Below are 23,273 nucleotides of genomic sequence, written 5' to 3'. Positions count from 1 at the left end.
GAATGAGAAAGTTGATTTGAATTGTTTGTTGCATAAGGGTTGTGTTTCTAAGGAAGAAGTGTAGTTCTCACTAGTAGGTTGTTATGCATTGGCTAGGGATATGTGTTGGTCAGAAGCTATCCTATACTCTACTAGCCTTACAAACTCATATAGAGTATCATGGCCTAGGTGGTGAGAGTTGAAGGAGGTTCTTATGGCGGGATTAAGGGTGAGACCACTAATCTGGCGATGCCATAAGTAATTTACCATGTCCAGAAGAAATTGATTCATGTTGGTTAGGCCAAGTGGAGCAGGGCCTTTGTCGCAATCCACTTTTCGTTAGGCCAAGTGGAGCCAGGGCCTTTGCCACAATCCACTTTTATGACAGGTGCACAACTTCTATCTTAGTTAATGCATAAATCTGGATAATTGAGTCTAGAGAGTATGCAATTATATGTTTTGTATTTCCTTTTATGAATGCTTGAAATACGCTATTTTATAATGTAACAAGTTTATCTATTATATGATTATTTCTTTTATAAACTAGCTTACCCTTGCGCTCTATGTCTTTTGTTGTTTGTCTTTCTTTTGCATGATCACCTATTCGGTGGGAGCAATGAGGTTACAGGTTTAGAGGCACCTTTGGAGAATGAGAAACCATTTGTTAGGTTAGTGGAAGGTTTATAGGAGTTTTAGTAAGTGGTTAACGTGTAGCTTGATTAGTTTTAGCTGTTTTGTATAAATGATATATTTTATAGTCATATCTTTTGTAAGATTGTAATAATATATTTTATACAATGGATATTTGTTTTGAATATTATGATGAAACATCCTAGTTTATTAATTTTAAGTTGTTGAAATTGGGATGTTACATAAATTAATCAAACTAAAAGTTTTTTTTAAAAAAAATATAATTATTAAAACTAGACACAACAAATTTTAAGTAAAACTCATCAAATTTTAATAATAAAATCAATTAATGTGATAATATAATTTTACAATCAAACTTTTGTAACGTCCCATTTAATAAATAACTTATTTAAACGACACGTCACACAATGTAATATAAGAGCAAAGGTTCGGAGTATAACAATCACTACTCCTTACAATATCCAAAAATACTTAGAGGAATCCAAGGCACACCAAGATGCCAATACAGAACAAAGTACAAGGATTGACAGTAAACGATTAATGCTCCAAAAACAAGGTAATACATGGGCCATGGCCTTAAATAAAACTCAGAGAAATGGAGACCATCCCAAGGAGCTAAGTAGCGGAATCATCATTTTCATGTTGACCACGAGTAGCTCTCGTATCTGCTCACATCAATAAATTGATGATCATCGTGAAAAGAGAAAACCACACAAACAGAACATACAACAAACAAAAGGGTAAGCTAGAGTAGAAAACAGTTTATCATACAGTCACATACAATTTCACAGTCGAAGATGCATATGTCAACCAATCATGTTATGACTTTTCAAACAATACACTAAGACTCGAGACACAACTCATCCGAATACATATAATTAGTCAGATTTAGCGGATGCTTGCACTTATGGTGGCCTTTCCTGCTCTACCGAGCTGCTCTATCGAGCTAATTGTTACATGTGTCTCATCCCCCACGCATAAGGTTAGTTCTTAAAGTGTTTCAGGCCTCCTACTACTCCCACCACTCGAGTCAGTACGCTTTATGTGAGACTAACTAACTCTTTAGAGTGTCAGGATGCAATCCTTACCTTGAATCCTTACTAAATTATATAAATGGGACACCACCATGAACTCCCACTAACAGGAGTCATGGAATTACGTCCCAACCAACTGAGGCACCACCATGAGGTCTCACCTAGAGGCTCATGGAATTACGTGCTAACCAATGAGGCACCACCACGAAACTATCGTGGAATTATGCCCTAACCACATACAAATCATGTTTCACAAACCAAGAGTGTAGTTGTCATGCATACTAGACTCATGCCAACACTTATAACCAACCTTCATTCATATTCCATTCCAAGATCCTACCAAACTCATCATATTCAGCCCATGAACCATTTCATACATGCAACATCACTCAAAACATGCTTTAATACAGTAATCCAACTAAACATGTGACATTCATCCAAGAACAAAGAAGTAAATAGCACAAGAATGCATTCTCGCTCAGCTTCTCGCTCAGGCAGAAAGGCCTCGCTCAAGTGAGAGGGTCCCTAACGCTTTTAAGATCAAAGGTAAATTTAACATGTAAATTTAAAAAAAAAAAACCAGAATATAATTATAAAAGTTTTCATACTTATTATTTTAATATGGATAATAATACTTTAATCTAGTTTTTTTATCTATTTTTAATCTATCACTCTTATCACTTTTAGATAATCATATCACATTATTATAAAAAATTAAAATAGATAATTTAAGAGTGATGAGAGTAGTAAATTAAAAGTGGGTAAAAAAGATGGATTAAAATATTATTTTCTTTTTAATATTTATTTTTTTTTGTTGTGTGTTGGTATTTCTTAAATGAGTAAAGTAAAAAAAGGTTATAATGCGCTTCCATTCCACTAATATAAAAAGTTACTATCTTTGACCACTTTTGAATGAATATGTGTCTGTACAGTGTACACCAGAGAGAGATCATCTCTTTGAGCGTGTTGCATTATTGCTTTCGCTTCTAACACTTGATGGCGTCATCAATTCCTTCCACGGAATTCGCCTCTTCAAATTCGAAACTTCCACGGAAATACGACGTGCTAATCAACTTCACTGGAGAAGACATTCGCAGGAAATTTGTTTCTCATCTCGATTCTGCTCTCTCTAATGTTGGGCTCTCCACTTTCCTTTACGTGGAGAATGCAGTGAAGGGCATGCACATCCAACAACCTATTCTCAATCTGTGTCGGGTAGCAATAGTTGTTTTCACCAAAACCTATTCTGAATCTGCTTGGTGTCTTCATCAGCTTCAACAAATCATTAAATGGCAAGAAACTTACTCACGACATCTTTTGCCTGTATTTTACGAAATTGAACCATCTGATGTACGTCTTCAGAAGGGTGATTTTGGAGAAGCCTTCAAAGCAACTGCACATCAAACATTTTCAGGCATGTCCATGGAGCATGACATGTCCAGTTGGAGCCACGCACTCACCAAAGCAGCAAGTTTCTTTGGATGGGATGAGAGTAATTACAGGTAAATCACTCACTCAATCATTCAATCAACCATATTTTGAGATTGTACTATAATTTTTGTAATACGTGGGTTCTTCTATGATTGCTGTTGAACTTGAAGGAGTGATGCTGAACTAGTGGACAAAATTGTTAAGAGTGTTCTTAATTTACCGGTCTTGTCTGCTACTAAATTTCCAGTTGGATTACAATCCCGCGTGAAAGGTGTGATTGAGATTATACAAAATAAATCCATGGAAGTTTGTCTAATAGGGATATGTGGAGAGCGAGGATCGGGTAAAACCACCCTTGCCAAAGCTATCTACCATCAAATTCATAGTACATTCACAGAGAAAAGTTTTATTGAAGATATTGCACAAGTTAGTCAAACAAGAGGGCATGTTCATTTACAAGAACAACTTCTTTCGGATGTCCTAAAAACAAAGATGAATATACCTAGCGTTGAGATGGGAAGAAGTATAATTCGGGAAAAACTTCATGGGAAAAAATTGCTCCTTGTACTTGACGATACTAAATACGAACCATTATTAGACCTATGGGATAGTCATGTATGGTTCGCTAAAGGAACTGTCATAATAATTACTGCAAGAGAAGAACACCTACAGAGGATACCTCAGATTGATTCTGTTTTTAATGTAAATTTGTTGAGAGAAAATGAGTCCCTTGAGCTTCTTAGTTGGCACGCATTTAGAGAAGAAAAACCAAAAGAAGAATACAATTACCTTGCAAAAAGAGTAGCTGATTATTGCAGAGGACTACCTCTTGCTCTTGAAGTCATTGGAAGTAGTTTATTTGAAAGGACGAAAGAAGAATGGGAGAGTGTGTTGTTAGAATTAAAGGAAATTCCCAGGCTTGATGTCCATCGGAAATTGAAAATAAGCTTCAACAATTTACGCAATGAAATGGAAAAAGATTTATTCCTTGATGTATGTTGTTTCTTTGTTGGTAAAGGCAGAGCCTTCGTTACAAAGATCCTAAACGACTGTGGAGTAGATGCTGATAGTGGAATAAGAATTCTCATAGAACGTAACCTCATACAAGTTAGAAAGAACAACAAATTAGGAATGCAACCGTTGCTACGAAAAATGGGAAGAAAAATTATTCGTGAAATTTCAGGAAAGGAACTTGGGAAGAACCCTCAACTATGGTTTGGTCAGGATGCAGAATATGCAATGTTAGAGAATACTGTAAGAACATTTTTTATCTATCGTTTTGAAACTTCTTTTGGAAGTGTTTGCTTTCTCATGAGCAATATATTTGTTTTTCTTAGCTCTTCTCATCACACCGGACAAAAGTCATTCAGAAATTGCCTTTCAAGATGCTTGTAATAGCCACAAGAGACTTATTCGAACGTTATCCTTTAGTGATAAGAGACACATCAAGGACTCGGAAACTCACTGAAGATTTTGGGAAACTGAGATGGATCAATTTGCAAGGGTTTACTTCAGAATACCTACCTAACGACTTTAATCTGCATGATGCAATGGCAATTGATTTAAAACACAGTCTTCTTCTATTAGTCTGGAAAGAACATCAGGTTTTTATTTCGTGTCATTTTCTTTTAAAACTTAGCTTAATTAAAATAAAAATACTATTTGTTTACACTTATAACTATATCGGTTTTTCATTTTCTTCTCTAATATTTTGTCAAAAACTTTCTGCTTGAAGGTTTTGAAGTGGCTAAAAGTCCTTAATCTTAGTCACTCCAAGTACTTGAGAGAAACTCCTGACTTTTCTGGACTACCACGTCTTGAAAAACTCATTCTCAAAGATTGTCCAAGATTGCGCAAAGTACACCCGTCTGTTGGATGTCTCAGCAATCTTATATTGCTAAATTTGAAGGATTGTACAAGTCTAAGCAATCTCCCAAGAGAGGTATATAAGTTGAAATCTTTAAACACTCTCATTCTCTCTGGTTGTTCGAAGATTGACTTATTGGAAAAATATATAGTGCAAATGGAATCCTTGATAATTCTAATTGCTGAAAATGCAGCTGTGAAACAAGTACCTTTTTCAATTGTAAGCTCAAAAAGCATTGGATATATATTCCTACGTGGAGTTGAGGGATTGTCACGTAATCTTTTTTCTTCTATAATTCGGTCTTGGATGTCACCAATAATGAATCCCTTATCTTATATTCACTCGTTTTGCATGGATGTTGAGGATAATGGTTGGAACAATATTGCGCCATTGCTTAGCACCCTTGCAAGTCTTCGAAGTGTTTTGGTGCAATGTGACACCGAGTTTCAACTATCCAAGCAAGTTGAAGATATTCTGATCGATTATGGTGTAAATATTACAAAATCAGGAATTTCAAAGCAGCACTTCAAGTATTCTTTGATTGGTGTTGGAAGATGCAAGGATTTCTTCAATGCTGTCAGTGATAGCATATCTAAGGTTCTTCTCTAGCTTTTCCTGTGTTCCTTACCTTCACTAACATTTTATCTATTAATTAAGAGAACACAATAATCCTAATAAAGTATGTAATATATACTACAATTCTAAAATTTTAGCTCCCAGCGCTTCTACAGGCACACAACTTCATCCAAAAGTTTCTGATTTTAATAACCAACTAACCAAGTGATTATGCTTATACTAAGTACTAGCAAATTGATTTCCACTTTCTTGCTTTACTAGCTTCATAATGGTTGTAGAACTATAAACCATGAGAGACAAAAACAAAACCGCATTATGAATCCTTAAAGAAATGATGGTGAAATACACTCAAGAAAACTATTAACTAGATTTTTTTTAACCATGTATCAATTTTTGTTTAATTAAGCGTGTCCTTATTATCTCATGATACAGGTAGTTGCAAGCAATGAGTCACGTGATGTTTCTCTCCCAGGTGATGTTGATCCTTATTGGTTGGGCCACATAGGTGAGGGACATTCTGTTTCTTTCACTGTGCCTCCAGATCGTGACTTGAAGGGAATGGCTTTGTGTCTCGTTTATTTATCAACCCCTGAAATTGTGGCAACAGAATGTCTTAGAAGTGTCTTAATTGTTAATTACACAAAGTGCACCTTGCACATACACAACCATGGTAGAGTAATTTCCTTTAATGATATAGATTGGCAAGGTATAATATCAAATTTGGGATCAGGAGACAAGGTGGAGATTTGTGTGACTTTTTCTCATGAATTGGTAGTCAAGAACACAGTTGTCTATCTGATATGTGATGATCAATTAAATGACTTGGAAAAGGAGCCTGCGCCAAAGAAAAATTCCCTCATTAGATTTCTTAAGAAAATTGTAATGTGACCTTTGATAAGTCATTTATCTTCTTTTAGAACAGCAGGATCTCGAGTTATGGAATTAATCCTTGTGTCCTTGAGTGCAATTTATTTTTTCTTATACTTCCCTTGTTTATTTTACCCTGTTTTTGCTCCTCACATTGTGCTTCCTTGGCTTTATTTGAGATGTTTACTGTATTTGTTTTGTCGTTGTTGCTTTTGTCGGTTCTTTTACCTTTTACCATATAATATTTCATTAAGAAATCCTCGCAAAAGATGCTGCATTATGGAATAAAGACAGCTGAGGTTCGATATCTATAAGCTATCATGAATAAAACTAAAAAAATATACATGAAAAAGAACGTATTAAGTCATCAGGTTTCGTTATAGGTGTGTGACTTCACATAATGAAATGTATTAAGGTTTAAGACTTCTAAAAAAGAACAAATAACATTCAAGTTTAAAGCATTGTATATGTTGTAATGACTTTGTCCTTTATATAGGCCTTCAAATAAGACTGTTTCTTGCATAATCTTTAGAGATATTATCCTTTTATGCTTGATAACACAATCGTTTGCATATATATGGACTTGTAGAATGTTGCACTTCCTTATAAATACTGCGAGCTATAGATAAGGAAACATGCAAAGAACGTTTGGAATAATATGATTATGATATTGTACAAATATTGATTGCCTCACGTTCCTTACGATCAATGATTCTTTTTATATAGGTTTATTTTTTAACATTGCTCAAACAAATTGTTTCTGCATTTATCAAAGAAAATAGTGGCTTCAACTTTAAGGGCAATGTTTAAGTTAATTTGAGCAAATTGAAAGTTACCATAATAATTGATTTTATGGGTAAAAAGATATTTATGAACATTTGTTTTGTCAATCAATTAAGATTATCATATACTAGACTGTCTTGCTTAATTTAAATGCTTTTAGTAGGTGTAACAGCTTTTCCTTCATAAAATACAACATTAGAATGTTTATAAGCACAACATAAAAAAAGCACAGATGCAGAAAGAAGGTGGCAATGCAACATACTTTATAGTGTTTTTAGTATTGAAGACAAAACACATTTTCTCACACCCCGTTTTTGTCAGCATCAAGAAGGATAGAGAGAAAGAAAAAACTATATTTCTATCATTGTGGTAGTTGAAGGTTACAATCATGACAATACTTTATATAAAACTGCCAAAATAAAGCATATTTTTACGTGGACTTAGTAGATAATCTTGTTTAGTATATATCTAGAAGAAGTTGTTCCTGTACACGGATTTTACAATAATAGTAATTTTATTATTATTACGACAAAGTGTATGAGTGTACATAATGCAGGATGATATTCAAGTGTGTTCTTCAATTCAGTAAAGGGACGAGATTACGGTGCGATCCTAATAATATAACGTATCACGTTGAACCAAAAACAGAAACTAATAGACAACAAATCATAACACACTTTAAGAAGAAAATACCGAAATTTAACTGAGTTTATTTCTTGATACAGTGTTAATAATGTTAGAAAGGGAAAAAATTGTCAGAAATAATAAGAAAGAAAATACAATAAACATCTCAAGGACAGGCAACAAGGTATAGCGCGAGGAGTGAGAAACAGGATAAAATAAAAATTGAATTTTAAACTATAAACTGCTACTCAACACAAACAAGAAAACAACGACACAGAAATAAACTGTAAACAAGGACATTAGGATTTAATACTCAAGGCATCTTGTTTTGTTCTCAAAGAAGAAAAATAACTTACCAGTAGTCACACCTCACCATTTTCTTAATGAATTTGTCAAGGGCATTTACCTTTGGCTCAGGGCAAGGGTCCATTTCTAAGCCATTTGATTCACCATATATAAGATAGATAGTTGTGTTCTTGACTACCAATCCTTGATCAAAAGTCACAAAAATCTCCACCTTATCTCCGAATCCTAAATTTGACACTATGCCATTCCAATCCTCATCCTTAAAGGAAATTATTGTGCCATGGTTGTATATCTGGCATGTACACTTTGTGTAATTAGCAATTAAGACACTAGAAAGACATTCAGGTTCAATGATTTTGGAGGTTGATGAATAAACAACACACAAAGCCATTCCCTTCATGTCACTATTGTGAGGCACAGTGAAAGAAACGGAATGTCCCTCACCCATATGGGCATACCAGTAAGGATAGTTGTCACTTGGAAGAGAAACATAACAAGACTCACTGTTGGTCAATCCCTGTACCAGGAGAGCAAAGGCTTAGTCATGTATGAAAATTTTCTATTCAAATGATCACCTACAATCCTTGTTTTATCATTCTGAATCACAAATATGAACCTTTTTAATCAAATTAAAATGTATTCCTGGAATTAGTCACCTCAATAATCATCACTAGTTCTATGGGTATGCAAATTATGAACGAGATTGATGTTTATTGTACCAATCATTCCTGTTAGTCGCAATCTTGATTAGCCATGGAAAACACAAAAATGGACTTTTTAATCAAGTTACAAAGCACAAATCAAATTTAACAAAATTGGTCATAGTTTTGCTCTGCATTTCTGTTTACGATCAATGGGAATCTGACAAACATGAGTCAAGTTTAGCATGATCATTTGGCTTGTTGATAATTAAAGTGAGGTATTTTTAAATGAAGCAATGCTACTGTAAAAAAAACGGGTGAAAAAAGGTTGAGTCTTGTAGTTTCCTTTAGATACTGTATTAGGGTTATTTCATGTTGTCTCAACAGCTAAAATGAATGGAAAGCTATGTATGTACACAAAGGTAAGAGCTAGAGAAGGAACCTCAGAAACGCTATCGCTGAGAGTGTTGAAGAACTCCTTGTAACTTCCAATACCAATCGAAGAAAATCTCAACTGATCCTTTGAAATTTTTGATTGTGTAAAATCAGCACCGCATTCGAAAAGAATTGTTTTTAGGTGCCTATATAGTTGAAACTCTGTGTCAAATTGAACCAAAACACTTCGAATATTTGCAAGGCTGTTATGCAATGGGGCAAGGTCACCCCAATTATTATTCTCCTTATCCACGCAAAACGGACGAATAAAAGATTGGGGATTCCTTGTTGGCAACATCCAAGACCGAATAGCAGAAGGAATAATATGATGTGACAATCCTCCAAATCCATATAGGGATATATATGCAATGCTTTTTGAGCTTAAAATTGAACAGGGCACTTGTTTCAGAGCTGTATTTTCAGTAACTAGAGTTATCAAGGATTCCATCTTCACTATATCTTCTTTCAATATGTCAATCTTGAAACAACCAGAGAGGATGAAAGTTCTCAAAGATTTCAACTTATATACCTCTCTGGGGAGACTGATTAGACTTGTGCAGTCTTTCAAATTGATCAGTAGTAGGTTGCAGAGATTTCCAATGGATTCGTGTACCTTGTACAAACTTGGGCAATCTTTTAGAATGAGCTTTTCAAGACTTGGTAGTCCTGAAAAGTCAGGTGTTTCTCTTAAGAACTTCGAGTGACTAAGATTAAGGAATTTTAACCACTCTAAAACCTACAAAGATAGTTTTTTGACAAAAGGATTTGGGAAGAAAAATAGTAAACAACAGTTATAATCGGAGCCAATTATACTATTTCTAACTTAATTAACCTATGAGTTTTAAAAGAAAAGGCATGTATGAATACCTGGGGTTGTTTCCAGACGAGTTGAAGATGACTACGTTTTAAATCAATTGCAATTACATTTTCCATATGAAAGTTGTTTGGAATGTATTTAGAAAGAAACCCTTGCCAACAAATCCATCTGAGTTGTTTAGAAACGTAGCCATAATCTCCATTAAGTTGTACACGATCCAATTGTAGAAGTCTTAATCTCTTCATTTCCTTGAAGGCATGGGCTTCAAAGCAATCTGTGCTGGTTGAATGTAGTTTCAGGGACAATCCCTGGGTAGCTTCTGTTCCCTGTGATGAATATAGCAAAGATAAACAATTGGTAAATCCCTAAATTTCTGTTGATTATTGCTACCTAATGCCGAGTCTAACAAGTTAACAACACATCCATTACAATGAAAAAGAAAACACGTTGAAATAAAGAATGTTCTTACAGTATTATTTTTCAGTACATCTTTTACATCATCCTGAAACCATAGTCGACTCCTTTTCCACGGTTCCTTTGGGCATCTCTGAAAAATAATTTCTCTTCCCATGTCTCGAAACAAAGGATGCATTTTAAGTTTGTTGTTCCTTCCAACTTTTATGAGGCCACGTTCTATGAGAACTTTTATTCCAATATTAGCATGTAGTCCACAGCCATTTAATACATCTGTGACATAGTTTCTCTCTTTACCAATAAAGAAACAACATATATCAAGAAATATATCTTTTTCCATTTCACGTAAATCGTCAAAACTTATTTTCAATTTCTCTTGAACTTGATCAATGGAAATTACTTTTAGTTTTGACGGTACATTTTCCCACTCTTCCATTGTCCTACCATATAAAAAGGAACCAAGGACCTTAAGAGCTAGTGGTAGTCCTCCACAATAAACAACTATGTTTCTTGCAAGTTCATTTAAGTCTTTTCTTGGTTTTGCTTCTCTAAAGGCATGCCAACTAAAAAGTTCAAGGGAATCATTTTGGTTCATAACATCCATTTCATAAACATAATTAACTTTAAGTCGGTTCAGCAATTGAACATCTCTAGTTGTAATGATTATCACAGATCCTTGACCGAACCATTCACAACTCCCGCATAGGTTTTCTAATTGGCTAAACTCATTCACATCATCAAGCACAATGAGCACCTTTTTTCGACAAAGTTCGTTCTCGATGATAGTTCTTCCCATCCAAGTGCTTTTGAACCCGAACTTTGATTTTAGGACTTCATAAAGAAGATTTTCTTGCAAATCAACATTTTTGCTATTTACTAGATCCCAATCTCTAATATTTTCAATAAAACTCTTACCAATGAATGTACGATAAATTCGATTATAGATGGCTTTGGCTACAGTAGTTTTACCCGATCCTCCCATTCCCCATATTCCTATCATACAGACTTCGGTGGAATGATTTTCGATACATCTAATCACCCTTTTCACGTGGGACTCTAATCCAACAGGGAATCGGGTAATAGGCAACTCTGAATAGTCCAACAATGTTTGAACGCGGCTAACAATTGCCTCCACAAGTTCGGCATCATGCCTTCAAGATGAATGGTAATGTATTACCACAATAAATCACAACCTTAACATATGCTTCATTCAATCTCAAACAAAAGAAAGTATGAAGGATTCATTTGTTTACCTGAAATTTCTGAGATCCAAACCAGTGATACCTGCGGCTGTGGTGAGTGCACGGCTCCACTTGGACAATGAAAGTTCCAGTTGTTCTCCTGAATAGCTTTTGCGTGCAGTTTCTTCCAATGCTTTTCCAAAATCATCCTTCTGATGACGTACATCCAATGGGTCAATCTCGTAAAATACGGGCAGAACTATTTGACCAAAAGTTGCTACACATTCAATGATTTGTTCAAGCTCAAGAAGACAACAGGTAGATTCAGTGTATGTTTTGGAGAAAACGATAATTGCAATCTTAGAGCTTGCTATTGCTCGCAAGTGTTCTTCCATCTTCATTCCCTCATGTAGATTCTCTTCCTTAATCAATGTTTTGACCTTAGCTTGTAAAATAACATAATGGAGATGAGAAACAAACTTTCTACGGATGTCTTCTCCGCCAAAGTTGACGAACGCATCGTATATGAAATTGGATTCTGATTTTAAGAAGGAAGAAGATGATGATGAAGAAGAAGAAGAAGCGAACTCCATCAGAGGAATTGAAGTCAACTCTTCAAAGGTAAGCAATAATGATAACAAAATGTTAAATACAATATAAGTAATTTCCGATACAAGTAATTAATGTTAACCATGAAGATAAAAAAATTGTTGCTCCAGTACCAGAATTTTTACGAGATTCTAGCATTATAAAGTAAAAAAATCATTTAATAAAAATAAAGTCCACAATATAAAATTTTATTTCCATTCTCATAATCTAACTAGCAGTGCCGTAACAGGTATCGTTTCTTTGTGACAGGAAATTTTAGTTTCTACCATTTGCATGCTTACTTTGACCTTTCAGCATACACGTTGACTTCAATTATGGAATGTGTGGTTTCCAAGTAATTATTTTTAACATACACGTTGACATGGCTTACGTGACAGCCTTTTTTTTATTTTTAAAGTAATTATTTTAAATGAAACCAAATTGATGTGCACGTGCGGAAGTTATCCTGAAAGTTGTTTTTGGCAAAATGAAATTGTTGGTGCGTCAGAGAGAGAGAAAGGGGGAGAAAGTGGAGTTGTTGGTGCGATAGAGAGAGAGAAAGGCAGACTGACAGAGAGAGAGCAAAAGGCAGGGTAAACTCTAGTTCTTAGAGAAGCAGAGAAAGAGTGAGATCAAAAGTCATAAAAGAAGACGTTTGTGCTTGTCGGAGAACAGAGGTGTGACTAGAAGTCATCCACGGCGACGTTTCCACCATTTTCGCATTTGAAGTGACAGGTGTCTTTGGAAGTTTTTGCATAGTTAATCAAAGAAGACGACCACTAGGGCTTTCAAAAATCCAACACCTCCGACACACCACAACGACGACGGTGGGTAGGAACCTTTATTTTGTAAGTATCCCCTAATTCTATTTGAAAGATTATGTTTTTTATAACCCCTTTTTCAGCAGAAATTCTCCGATTTGTATGCGGTTTGAGTTATCTCAAGGGTTGCACAATCAGGTAATTATATTCAACGTTTGGTTCATTAAACTTAATTTTCCATTTCGGGGTATTGCTGATTTGGTTTTTATTAGTGTATAAAACATGGCAGTTTTGGTGTTGAAATTATTGATTGAGGTGTTGAAATTATTGTTGATTTGATGTATATAATTTTTCTGAAATTCCTAAAATTATGATTTTTTACAGAGATGTATTTCGTCATTGCTGTAAAACAAAGTGCATTGGTGCTTTGAATGAAAAGTTAAGTGTGCCACAAAAGGAGTATATTGCAAGCACCCCGTTTTGGTGGTTTCCCATGTTAAAGGAATCATTGAAGATAAGTAGAAATGTTTTATCTCAATTATGTGTTAAATGGGTTGAAAGAAGGGGTGATTTTGATGTTAGCGGTGAAGTGGTGGAATTTAATTTATTAGATGTTTGGTTAAGGTTAGGATTGAGGGTGGTAGGAGAAAAAATTGATTTAAATGAGGAAGTTTTGGAGAGTGAGACATGGAATACTTTTAGGGGTCAAAGAGTTGATGTTAAGTTGATATCTGATTTTTTGATGAAATTTGATGATGATGTTGGTGATGTTGAATTATTTTGCAAGTTATATATTGTGTTAGGAATATCAGAGTTCTTGCTTTCAAATAAAAAGGGTAGTGTTTTTCCCATTATTTTTAAAATTGTTGATGACATGGAAAATATTGGAAAATATAATTGGGGTACATTAGTGTACGAGTATTTGGTGTGTAACTTGTGTAGTGCTTTGTTGGCATTGCAGAATGAACCAAGTCGATTTGAGTTCTATGTGGTTGGATGTGCGTATTTGCTTGAGGTAAAGTGATTTATGGTTTTTAATGTTGTTTACTGATGGTTTTCATTTTGCATAAATTGATTTTAGCTTTTATTTATTTTTGCGATTATGGTCATTTGATCATTTGATTATTTGATTATTTGCCACTCAACGTTCAAGTGTAAGATGAACTTGTTCCCACAATTGTTGTATTGGATGAATGTGAGCGTGGGTGACAAAGTCATGAAGACTGCGTTTGATAACGACATGGTGTGGACGTGCTTAACAATATTATTTATTTTCCAGTTTGTAAGTTTTTTGGATGTGACACATGTGTTTTTTTCTATAGGCTATTGTTGATGTGGTGGCGTCAAAGGAAGAACTTGATCATGTTGTTGTAAGAGAAGCATTTGAATAATTTGGCACTGCATACAAAACCCAAGATGTGAAGGACAAGGAAGAGGTTGAGCGTTTGCTACAACATCATGAAGCAGAGATAGTTGATTTGGAACAATCTATGTCTGCATTGGATGACTTGGTTGCAAAATGGAAGGGTGAACGCCCAAAGGATGAGGTCCCAGATGAAGTAGGTGATGATATTTTCGATAATGACGATATGGTGAATGAGCAAAGCGTTGAGCCACCTGATGATGTAACAGGTGTTGAAAAAGATGATGATGCACAACATAGCAATATGTATGACCGTATGAAGGCCCAACCTCGTAGGCGGTTCAAGAGTGTTGCCATAAAAACACCATTTTCTGTTTATGGAAAGAAGAAGTTCAAATCACTAAAAATGGGTTGATGGTGTTGTGAATTGATAAGTACACGTAGGAAGTCATTGTTATTTTTTGTTTAGTTAATTATGAATGTAGTTTATGTATGGTATGTATGGATGGAAATTATGGATGAAATTGATGGTATGGTCACTATTATTTTGGCAAACCATTTATGTATGTAGCAATGTATTTCTTAAATTGATGATAGAAATTTGGTAATGAAGTCCCCTGATATGTCCCCTATTGTCCCCATTAAATTATTTCAGGAGCAACATATGGATTGATTTTACAGGAGAAAGTGTGTGCATGATTCTGTTATCTGTTTTGGTTGTGAAAATGTATGTTACAGGTATCCAGTTGTTTCTTTTTGGTTTGCTCAACAGTTATATTTGTGTTCGTAGTGGGTGTGAGAACCAAAATATGTAACAGAAGATCGCACTTAATTTCCCTTCACACCCCATTTTGGTGTGAGATCCAAAATATGTAACAGAAGTCCCCACTTAATTTCCATTCATTCCCCACTTCCATATTATAGCATTTGCATATGTTATCCGTCCACATAACCTACTGGGGAATTATTTTTTGGATGGAAGGAATTATCCACCATTTGAACGTGACTTTGATCAGTTTGTGGTTGACATGTATTTGTCATTGCTTAAGCAGGTTGGGGCTGTGAACCAGAATGTTGAACATAAGTCCCCACTAAATTGTTTTCTAGTCTCTAGTTTTCACCCATTTTTGAATTTAATCTTTTTTGTCAGAAATCCATGTGTTCCGGTTATGGAATGTGATGGTCAAGGAAGATGATGTGATTGGCATATATTCAAAAAATTGCTTAAGCCATTTGGGGCTGTGAACCATAACTCCCCACTTAATCGTTTTCTAGTCCCCAGTTTTCACCCATTTTTGAATTCATTTTTTGTGGTCAGAATTTCGTGGCCAACCTTGTGTACCCATTAAGGAATGTGGTGGGGATGGAAGACGATGTGTGAATTATGTTTTCATGGAAATATATTTTTAGCATCATACACTCACTGGGTCCGTAACACAATCCGTGAAACTGGTAGTGTGAACCAAAATATGTAACAAAACTCCGCACTTGTTTTAGTTACACTCCCCACTTTTTAACATAATTGTGAGTTTAAAGAGAATTTTTTGCCTACCAAATAAAATTGTAATTTGAAATTTGAATTGGTTATAAAAAACATGAAATTTGAATTGGTTATCAAAACTTTGAAATTTGAATTGGTTATAAAAACTGGTTGTGTCAACCAAAATATGTAACAGCACTGCCCACTTGTTTTCGTTTCACTCTCCACTTTTTAACCTAATTGTGAGTTTAAAGAGGATGTTTTTGCCTAGCAAATAAAATTGTAATTTGAAATTTAAATTGATTATAAGAAACATGAAATTTGAATTGGTTATCAAAACTTTGAAATTTGAATTGGTTATAAAAACTGGTTGTGTCAACTCAAATATGTAACTTCACTCCCCACTCGTTTTAGTTCCACTCCCCACTTTATAACATAATTGTTAGTTTAAAGAACATGTTTTTTCCTAGGAAATAAAATTGTAATATGAAATTTAAATTGATTATAAGAAACATGAAATTTGAATTGGTTATCAAAACTTTGAAATTTGAATTGGTTATAAAAACTGGTTGTGTCAACTCAAATATGTAACTTCACTCCCCACTCGTTTTAGTTCCACTCTCCACTTTATAACATAATTGTTAGTTTAAAGAACATGTTTTTTCCTAGGAAATAAAATTGTAATATGAAATTTGAATTGGTTATAAAAAACATGAAATTTGAATTAGTTAGCAAAACTTTGAAATTTGAATTGGTTATAAAAACTGGTTGTGTAAACCAAAATATGTAACAACACTTCCCACTTGTTTTAGTTTCACTCCCCACTTTTTAACCTAATTGTGAGTTTAAAGAAGATGTTTTTGCTTAGTAAATAAAATTGTAATTTGAAATTTGAATTGGTTATAAAAAACATGAAATTTGAATTTGTTATCAAAACTTTGAAATTTGAATTGGTTATAAAAACTGGTTGTGTGAACCCAAATATGTAACTTCACTCCCCACTCGTTTTAGTTCCACTGCCCACTTTATAACGTAAATGTTAGTTTAAAGAACATGTTTTTTCTAGGAAATAAAATTGTAATTTGAAATTCGAATTGGTTATAAAAAACATGAAATTTGAATTGATTATAAAAACTTTGAAATTTGAATTGGTTATAAAAATTGGTTGTGTAAACTAAAATATGTAACAACACTCCCCACTTTTTAACCTAATTGTGAGTTTAAAGAACATGTTTATTCCTAGGAAATAAAATTGTAATATGTTCACATTGTCGTGATTCTAAACTTTGAAATTAGAATTGGTTATACGAACCTTGAAATTAGAATTGGTCATAAATACTGGTTGTGTCAACCAAAATATGTAACAGAACTCCCCACTTGGGGTAGTTTCAGTCCCCAATTTTTAACGTAATTGTGAGTTTAAAGTGCATGTTTTTGCCTAGCAAATAAAATTGTAATATGTTCACATTGTTGTTATTAAATGTTGTTGACAATGTTGATGGATTCATAACACAAGACTGGGAAACGAAAACCGAAATATTCATCAACACTCCACATGAAGTTATTATTGACTCCATAGTTGGAACTTAAATACTGGGACTGATGTTACTCTTGTTTTGCTGTTAAATCATGATTACCCACATCCAAATAAGGTTGCACCTAATGTATTGGTTATATGAATAATTTGTTTGCATCAAAGTATCAAATAATTCACCAGTATTTGCACATTGAAACATCAAATACATCTTAATTAAAGAAATGACTCCCAAGTTACCAAAAAGTAACAAAATGGCAAAATTTATTTAAATTTTTGTAATGAGAACATAAACACACAAAACACTTGTACAAGCGTCTGTGTGGATGTCATAACATCAGACTAAATTTATTGACTTTGCAACGTAACAGTAGCACCGATTAATGTAAATATCAACTATAGGTTGTTTTTGAAGATGGTCTACCTCAAACACCAATCTGTCTCCTTCCTTCAACCTATTTTCAACACAAAACTGCCTCCAGCTTGTCCAAACTTGGTTGATTTCTTCGATCACGACACAAGAAGTTTGCATTCCACTCCACTTCTCCGTGTAACCAGATATATGACATTCATTTCAAGGCTCTTGATGACGTCAGCAAAAGCAACATTCAAGTCCTGTTAAGATAACCAACAATAACGTCACCAAAAAGGTTGAATTCATAGGTATTAATCGTATTTAAGAGAATTCACATCAGAAAAAAAGTAATTACCAAGTGACTTGCTTTTGCTTGAGATTTAGTCAACGTCATCGCAAACAGTGTTGTTCCAGGGTCCGTGGATGCTCTCTCTAAGAATGCCTCCATATTTTCTAGTGTGCATTGCCCAATAAAAACTGTTATTTGGAAATTACAGTTGCCCACATAACGAAATTGGACGTATGAGTCCCACATCTGTGTTGTGTATGTCTTTTCCAGATCTTTCCACCCATCCGTTAATTTTGGATTCATTGTATCCATGTTATAGGATACTACAAATCGATTTTCAAAGCTATCAAGCAAAGTCCGTGGGTGAGTTCCTTTTCAAATGTCGCAACAAAATGTCGATCCACATAAGCAAACGACTACATGGAAAGTCAGAAACATAATATGTTAAATAATGTAAATCATTGTAAAGACAATGACAATTAAAAGGGTACGAAGAACCTGCTGATGTATGTTAATCGTGGTGAAGGTCCACAACACCTTGGTCCCAATAGGAGGAACGTCATGAACATGAATTTGGCCTTCACTGTTGCAACCATTCGCTGCCATATTATTGGGTTGGTGGTGATGTTTCCATGATTTGTTAGGGTTTTTGATAGATGAGAGTGGATCTCAAACAAGGTTACATTAAAGGCATTAAATACTGGTGGTTGAGGAGAGCTGGACAGACGAGACGGATTGGTGGGTGTCGCAGCAGTAAGTTTGAAGGGTCAATACATAATTAATATGAAATGGTGGAAGTTGAACATTGGGTTCCCCCACATGGAGTCTGAAACGTTAACTTTTAGTGTGTGCCACCAATGTTAATATGGACACATGATTGGTACCCGTTAACGTAATGGCCATAGTCACTAACATTAATTCATTTAATGAATAATGAAATGGAATTAAGAAATTTAATTATTCATCTAATTGGAATATTTAATAGAGGAAACGTTCAAAGGACATAATATTTCATTAAATGGAATAACCATTACAATATGAAATCACCAAGCATTTACACACATGTAATTGACAAACAAGACGACATGAGTTACATTATGTTTGTCTATTTCATGTGGCCCAAAAGCTATCTGATAATAAAGTTAAGCTATCTCAGGTGCATTTCCAAAACTAGTTGTAAATGTTTAACAAAACATAAATATAACTTTGATGACAACAAATCACTTTACCACCACATTCCATTTGTACTTGACTTTGTGTTCGTACCTCTAATTTTTTCAATTGTGGGTTGTTGTAGACATTTGAGTGTTTCCAGAATCAGACTCCACAGATGTCAACAAAGACATAAATCCATTATTAGGAATGTGTTTTGAGTAACGATTGGCCTTCAAAGGGCACATGTTGATGGTCTGATGATGTATCAAAATAGCATGTGTCTTGTTAAAAATATAACAAACAGTTAGTTCTAGTATTGATTAATGACTTCATAATTTATTAACATTTTATAAAATTAAATGTACTGACCAATAAAGTTCTACTAGCTTTGTTTTTAGACGCATTTGTTCTCTTCCTCTTACATATTTTCTCAATAGTTGATTAAATTCTGTTTGAACGTGGTCTTCCCTTCCTCTTAACCTGAATTGGGCTTAGAACCGTTCCGATGTTGGTTGCAGATGGAATAACATCATTATTGCTTTGGCATCCACCAGCGTTGGTAATTACACATTGGATTGGTTTGGTTGGTACCCCTAATAATTTTGCTATAAGGTGCAGTTCATCACACAACTTATTTGTTGCATTATCTGAGTCACAAGCAACCTCAACTATATCATAAAAAGTCTTGCATAATAATTGGTACCTTTGCATTCGTGGGTCGTCACTACTTCTATTGTAACCTGCATTTATGAGGTTGTGTCTCCTTCGCACATTTTAGACCAACGTCGGAGAACATACTTCTCTGGAACACATTCAATATCTTCTTGTCCCAGGATCAAGAAGTTGTGACGAAACAATATGCTTCGAAACTCAAACAACAAACAACTACATTCAATATTTGTTGTCACTGAGTCGAGTTTAAATTGTGCATTTTGTGGTTTTTTTTCCGTTCCATATCCACTCTTCCTTGACCGTATACTTCCAAACAGTTTCATCTTTTGACACACTCTTAACGAAGTAATTCATCTTACCCCTGAATTCGTTTGAACCTCACCAAATTTGGTGTGTGTGTATTCTAATTGAAATTGTCTTTCAATTAGTGATTGAGATCCACATGCAACAATTGTATTAACAAATGGAAAGTCAGCTTCAAACTCCTTTTCTCTCTTTTGCCTTAATGCATTGTCATACAGTACCACAAATTGTTGCAAGGTTGTGCTAGAATTGATGAATCCATCAAAAAATGCATTCATGCCTTCATTCCTTTGTGTAGTTGACATTTCAGCCCAGAAATGACATTTCAAATAGTAGGGAACCCAACGATGCTTCTCATCATACAATGTAGACAACCATTCATTTGCATTCAAGTCATACTTGTTAATAAAGCCCAGCCACCCTAACTCAAACTCATTAACACAGATGGAGTCGTACACAAGTTTTTTTAATTCAGTCTTCATAGGTTTGTAGTTTATGTACCCTTGCAATTTCTCAAGCACCTTTTTTTCATGATGTGCCACAAGCACCACCTATGTTTTGTGTTAGGAAAAACTACTTGAATTGCGTTCATCATCGCTTTACATTGGTCAGTCACGATACCATCAGGTTCAACGTTGGACATGCATCAACGCCAACACTGAAAAAGCCAGACAAACATACTTGTGTCCTCAGCAGATACAAGATCGCAACCTAACAAAATAGACTGCCCATGGTGATTGACTCCCACAAAAGGCGCAAATGGCATGTCGTATTTTTTGGTTAAGTAGGTGGTGTCAAATGACACCACATCACCAAAATCTTGACATGTCGCTCGACTTCTTGCATCGGCCCAAAAGACATTGCATATTCTGTTGTTTTCGTCCATGTCTATATCGAAATAAAAGTCGTTCAATTCTCTCATTTGTGAGAAGTGTCGAAGCAACGCTTGTCCATTCCCATCCTTGCACAATGACCTTCTTTGTTTACCAATGTAGTTGCGAAGATCCCGCTCAATGAAGCTTATGTTATCATATCCACCAGCTTCACAAACTAGTGATCGAAAACTTTTGTTGATTCTAACATCGGCTTCGTTGTTAATGTCAACTGTTTGCCTGACATGCATATTTACTTTACAGTTGCCACGTATTAGCTTTGACTTCTTTGGACTAATATCATGACTATGTTCAGTGACAACACTCCTTATGTACCATTTTCCTTCCTTCTTCCCAACAGTTATACCTGCTTTGCATTGCTTTTTTTTGGCTTGGCACGATCTTCAATTTTAGGGGAATGATTGACACATAATTTCCTTCACGAAAACAAACTAACTTTATGTAGTTGATTTCATTGTCTGCTCCGCGTAGGGAACTTTTGATCCTAACACCAAAGCCAATGTTGATAGCATAATTTTTGTAAAAAACTTTCACAGCCTCCAACGTATCAAAACACATATGGACTTTTGGAACAATGTCATCTTCGTTGAGGTTATGTGCATTGTCACTACTGGTTTCTTCATTGACTTCATGTGATGCTTCGACAATAATTTCTTCGCCCAAGCAAATATCATCAAGTGACGGAAATGATTCCATTATAATCTTTGTATGGTCAATAAGATGGTTGTACATGTCATTAGATAAGATATTCAATATTTCATTCAAAGACAAAGACTTGGTGGCCAAATATCATATTCAACATTGATTGAAACCCTAGGTAACAGACACGGTAACTGCGACTGTAATGTTTAAACATACCAAGCCAATGCAGACAACCTCCATCATTAATGCGGAGATGAAAATATTTTTTGCTCGCAGAAATAATTTTTTTTAAACTAATAATCCCCACTTACTTGGAATGGAAGTTGACGATCTTTAACGAGGAAGAGTGTTGAGCTCCAAACAGCATTCAAAGACAGCTACCACCTGCGTGCCTTTAATGTGGAAGCTGGTACCATAACTTTGCACTAAGTTGTGTTAGGTAAGGGGGTTGGAGAGAAGTTAATGTGGTGGCGATGAAACAGGAAACAATACGTCAATGACCATTAAACTTCCTGAAGAAGAAAAGTAAGGGTATTATGGACATATCACTTTTAATTACTTTTTGTATATATTGGACCTCGCGGCCCACTTGGTATCAGACGAAAATAACTTTCTTAGTTTGTTGGGTTGCGCGGTTACATAGTAGGTAAGTCAACAACTCTTTCATTTCTGCATTTAACTTGGACATCATTAAATTTGGCCGACTGGTTTTCATTTACCTCACATACTTGTTCATTAAACTCTGTTAATATTGTCTGTTGTTTAGTGCCAATGGAATCGTGGAAGGGGCTTGATGTAGAAGAACAAGATTTGGAATCTTTCCTTAAAAAATGTAATTCATCAACTACACTTATTACAGGGCCTGTAGGAAATGTCCAGGCAGCCATCATTAACCGTGGTACAAAAGATGCACAAAGCACACAAGAATTTGCACAAGCTATTGCTGTTGCAACTTATGAACGAGATTTCAAATCAAATGCATGGTTATGGGTAGAGAAATTCATAAAGTTCCATGGTACATATGGTTTAATAAAAATTAGTTTGTTGTCAATTTGAATGTAGCCAAAACAGTAATTGTAGTTGTCATTGGCAGGGCTTGTTAAGGACGGAGACATTAACAATACTACACACTTAGGAAGTTGTAACAGAACTGGTATCCTTCCTTTTGTAGCATGCATTGTGGAACAGTGCAACTCAAATGGGTTAGGCGATATGCAAATATGTGTGAAGGTATCATTCTTTAACAAAGATCATATGTATTGAAACCAAATTCTTTGACTAATTCCTGCATTTACAAGAACAGGATCCTACTAGCACCGTTTGGGCAAGTGTGCACCGAAAAGTACTTCTTCATCCAGAATATCGAAGAGATTTTAATGTTGGAGCAGTTTTACTTTTGAACATCGTAAGTAAAATTTCCTTCCACACATTTTAGAATGTCATGATTAACATCAAAACATTATACGGTAAATCATTGTGATAGTAATGTTCTTTCCTTCTTCATAGCAGGTTGCGACTTTTAGTCATAAACATAAAATTTGTTACCTCAACATCACTGTCCGCAACATTGTGAAGGTACTGACCACAATTTGAAATTATGTCACCTTACTTCTACTAAATGCTAACGTTTGT

The 23,273-nt window shown here is 34.9% G+C and overlaps 3 protein-coding genes across 5 annotated transcripts; 2 read left to right on the top strand and 1 right to left on the bottom strand.

Annotated features, from left to right (window-relative positions):
• Positions 1-2,585: 2,585 nt before the first annotated feature.
• On the top strand, positions 2,586-6,521 carry LOC114193565 (TMV resistance protein N-like). 2 transcript variants are annotated; one of them, XM_028083417.1, is made up of 5 exons: positions 2,586-3,166; positions 3,266-4,349; positions 4,433-4,699; positions 4,831-5,037; positions 5,156-5,427. In XM_028083417.1, exons 1-5 carry the CDS (start codon positions 2,661-2,663, stop codon positions 5,159-5,161), a joined length of 2,070 nt encoding a protein of 689 aa, XP_027939218.1. In that variant the 5' UTR covers positions 2,586-2,660; the 3' UTR covers positions 5,162-5,427. The 2 variants fall into 2 exon arrangements, with proteins under 2 accessions (XP_027939218.1, XP_027939217.1); XM_028083416.1 differs by adding an exon at positions 5,971-6,521 and having other exon boundaries at positions 2,589-3,166; positions 4,831-5,559.
• A 1,344-nt stretch (positions 6,522-7,865) lies between these two features.
• Positions 7,866-12,257, bottom strand: LOC114193562 (TMV resistance protein N-like). 2 transcript variants are annotated; one of them, XM_028083415.1, is made up of 6 exons: positions 11,679-12,257; positions 10,481-11,576; positions 10,062-10,337; positions 9,202-9,930; positions 8,577-8,635; positions 8,224-8,410 (listed from the first exon to the last, which is right to left on the bottom strand). In XM_028083415.1, coding segments are annotated over exons 1-6 (2,682 nt in total). In that variant the 5' UTR covers positions 12,200-12,257; the 3' UTR covers positions 8,224-8,409. The 2 variants fall into 2 exon arrangements, with proteins under 2 accessions (XP_027939215.1, XP_027939216.1); XM_028083414.1 differs by having other exon boundaries at positions 7,866-8,635; positions 11,679-12,255.
• Positions 12,258-13,448: 1,191 nt separating this feature from the next.
• On the top strand, positions 13,449-14,829 carry LOC114194936. Its single transcript, XM_028085337.1, has 2 exons — positions 13,449-13,970; positions 14,278-14,829. The coding sequence occupies exons 1-2, from the start codon at positions 13,449-13,451 to the stop codon at positions 14,344-14,346; spliced, it is 591 nt and encodes a 196-aa protein (XP_027941138.1). The 3' UTR covers positions 14,347-14,829.
• Positions 14,830-23,273: the final 8,444 nt, after the last annotated feature.

This window comes from Vigna unguiculata, chromosome 8 (assembly GCF_004118075.2).
Source record: "Vigna unguiculata cultivar IT97K-499-35 chromosome 8, ASM411807v1, whole genome shotgun sequence".
Lineage (NCBI taxonomy): Eukaryota > Viridiplantae > Streptophyta > Magnoliopsida > Fabales > Fabaceae > Vigna > Vigna unguiculata.
The sequence above is the reverse complement of the archived record's forward strand: the minus strand, read 5'-3'. Positions and strand labels throughout refer to the sequence as shown.

What these genes read in the sequence shown, in the direction of transcription:
- LOC114193565 (XM_028083416.1), top strand. Translation starts at nt 2,661, where the DNA reads ATGGCGTCATCAATTCCTTCCACGGAATTCGCCTCTTCAAATTCGAAA. An exon ending in TGGGATGAGAGTAATTACAG is followed by an intron (nt 3,167 to 3,265) that starts GTAAATCACTCA and finishes TTGAACTTGAAG; the next exon opens with GAGTGATGCTGAACTAGTGG. An exon ending in TCAGTGATAGCATATCTAAG is followed by an intron (nt 5,560 to 5,970) that starts GTTCTTCTCTAG and finishes CTCATGATACAG; the next exon opens with GTAGTTGCAAGCAATGAGTC.
- LOC114193562 (XM_028083414.1), bottom strand. Translation starts at nt 12,199, where the DNA reads ATGGAGTTCGCTTCTTCTTCTTCTTCATCATCATCTTCTTCCTTCTTA. An exon ending in TTGGATCTCAGAAATTTCAG is followed by an intron (nt 11,577 to 11,678) that starts GTAAACAAATGA and finishes TTCATCTTGAAG; the next exon opens with GCATGATGCCGAACTTGTGG. An exon ending in ATGTACTGAAAAATAATACT is followed by an intron (nt 10,338 to 10,480) that starts GTAAGAACATTC and finishes TATTCATCACAG; the next exon opens with GGAACAGAAGCTACCCAGGG.
- LOC114194936 (XM_028085337.1), top strand. Translation starts at nt 13,449, where the DNA reads ATGTTAAAGGAATCATTGAAGATAAGTAGAAATGTTTTATCTCAATTA. An exon ending in GATGTGCGTATTTGCTTGAG is followed by an intron (nt 13,971 to 14,277) that starts GTAAAGTGATTT and finishes TTTTTTCTATAG; the next exon opens with GCTATTGTTGATGTGGTGGC.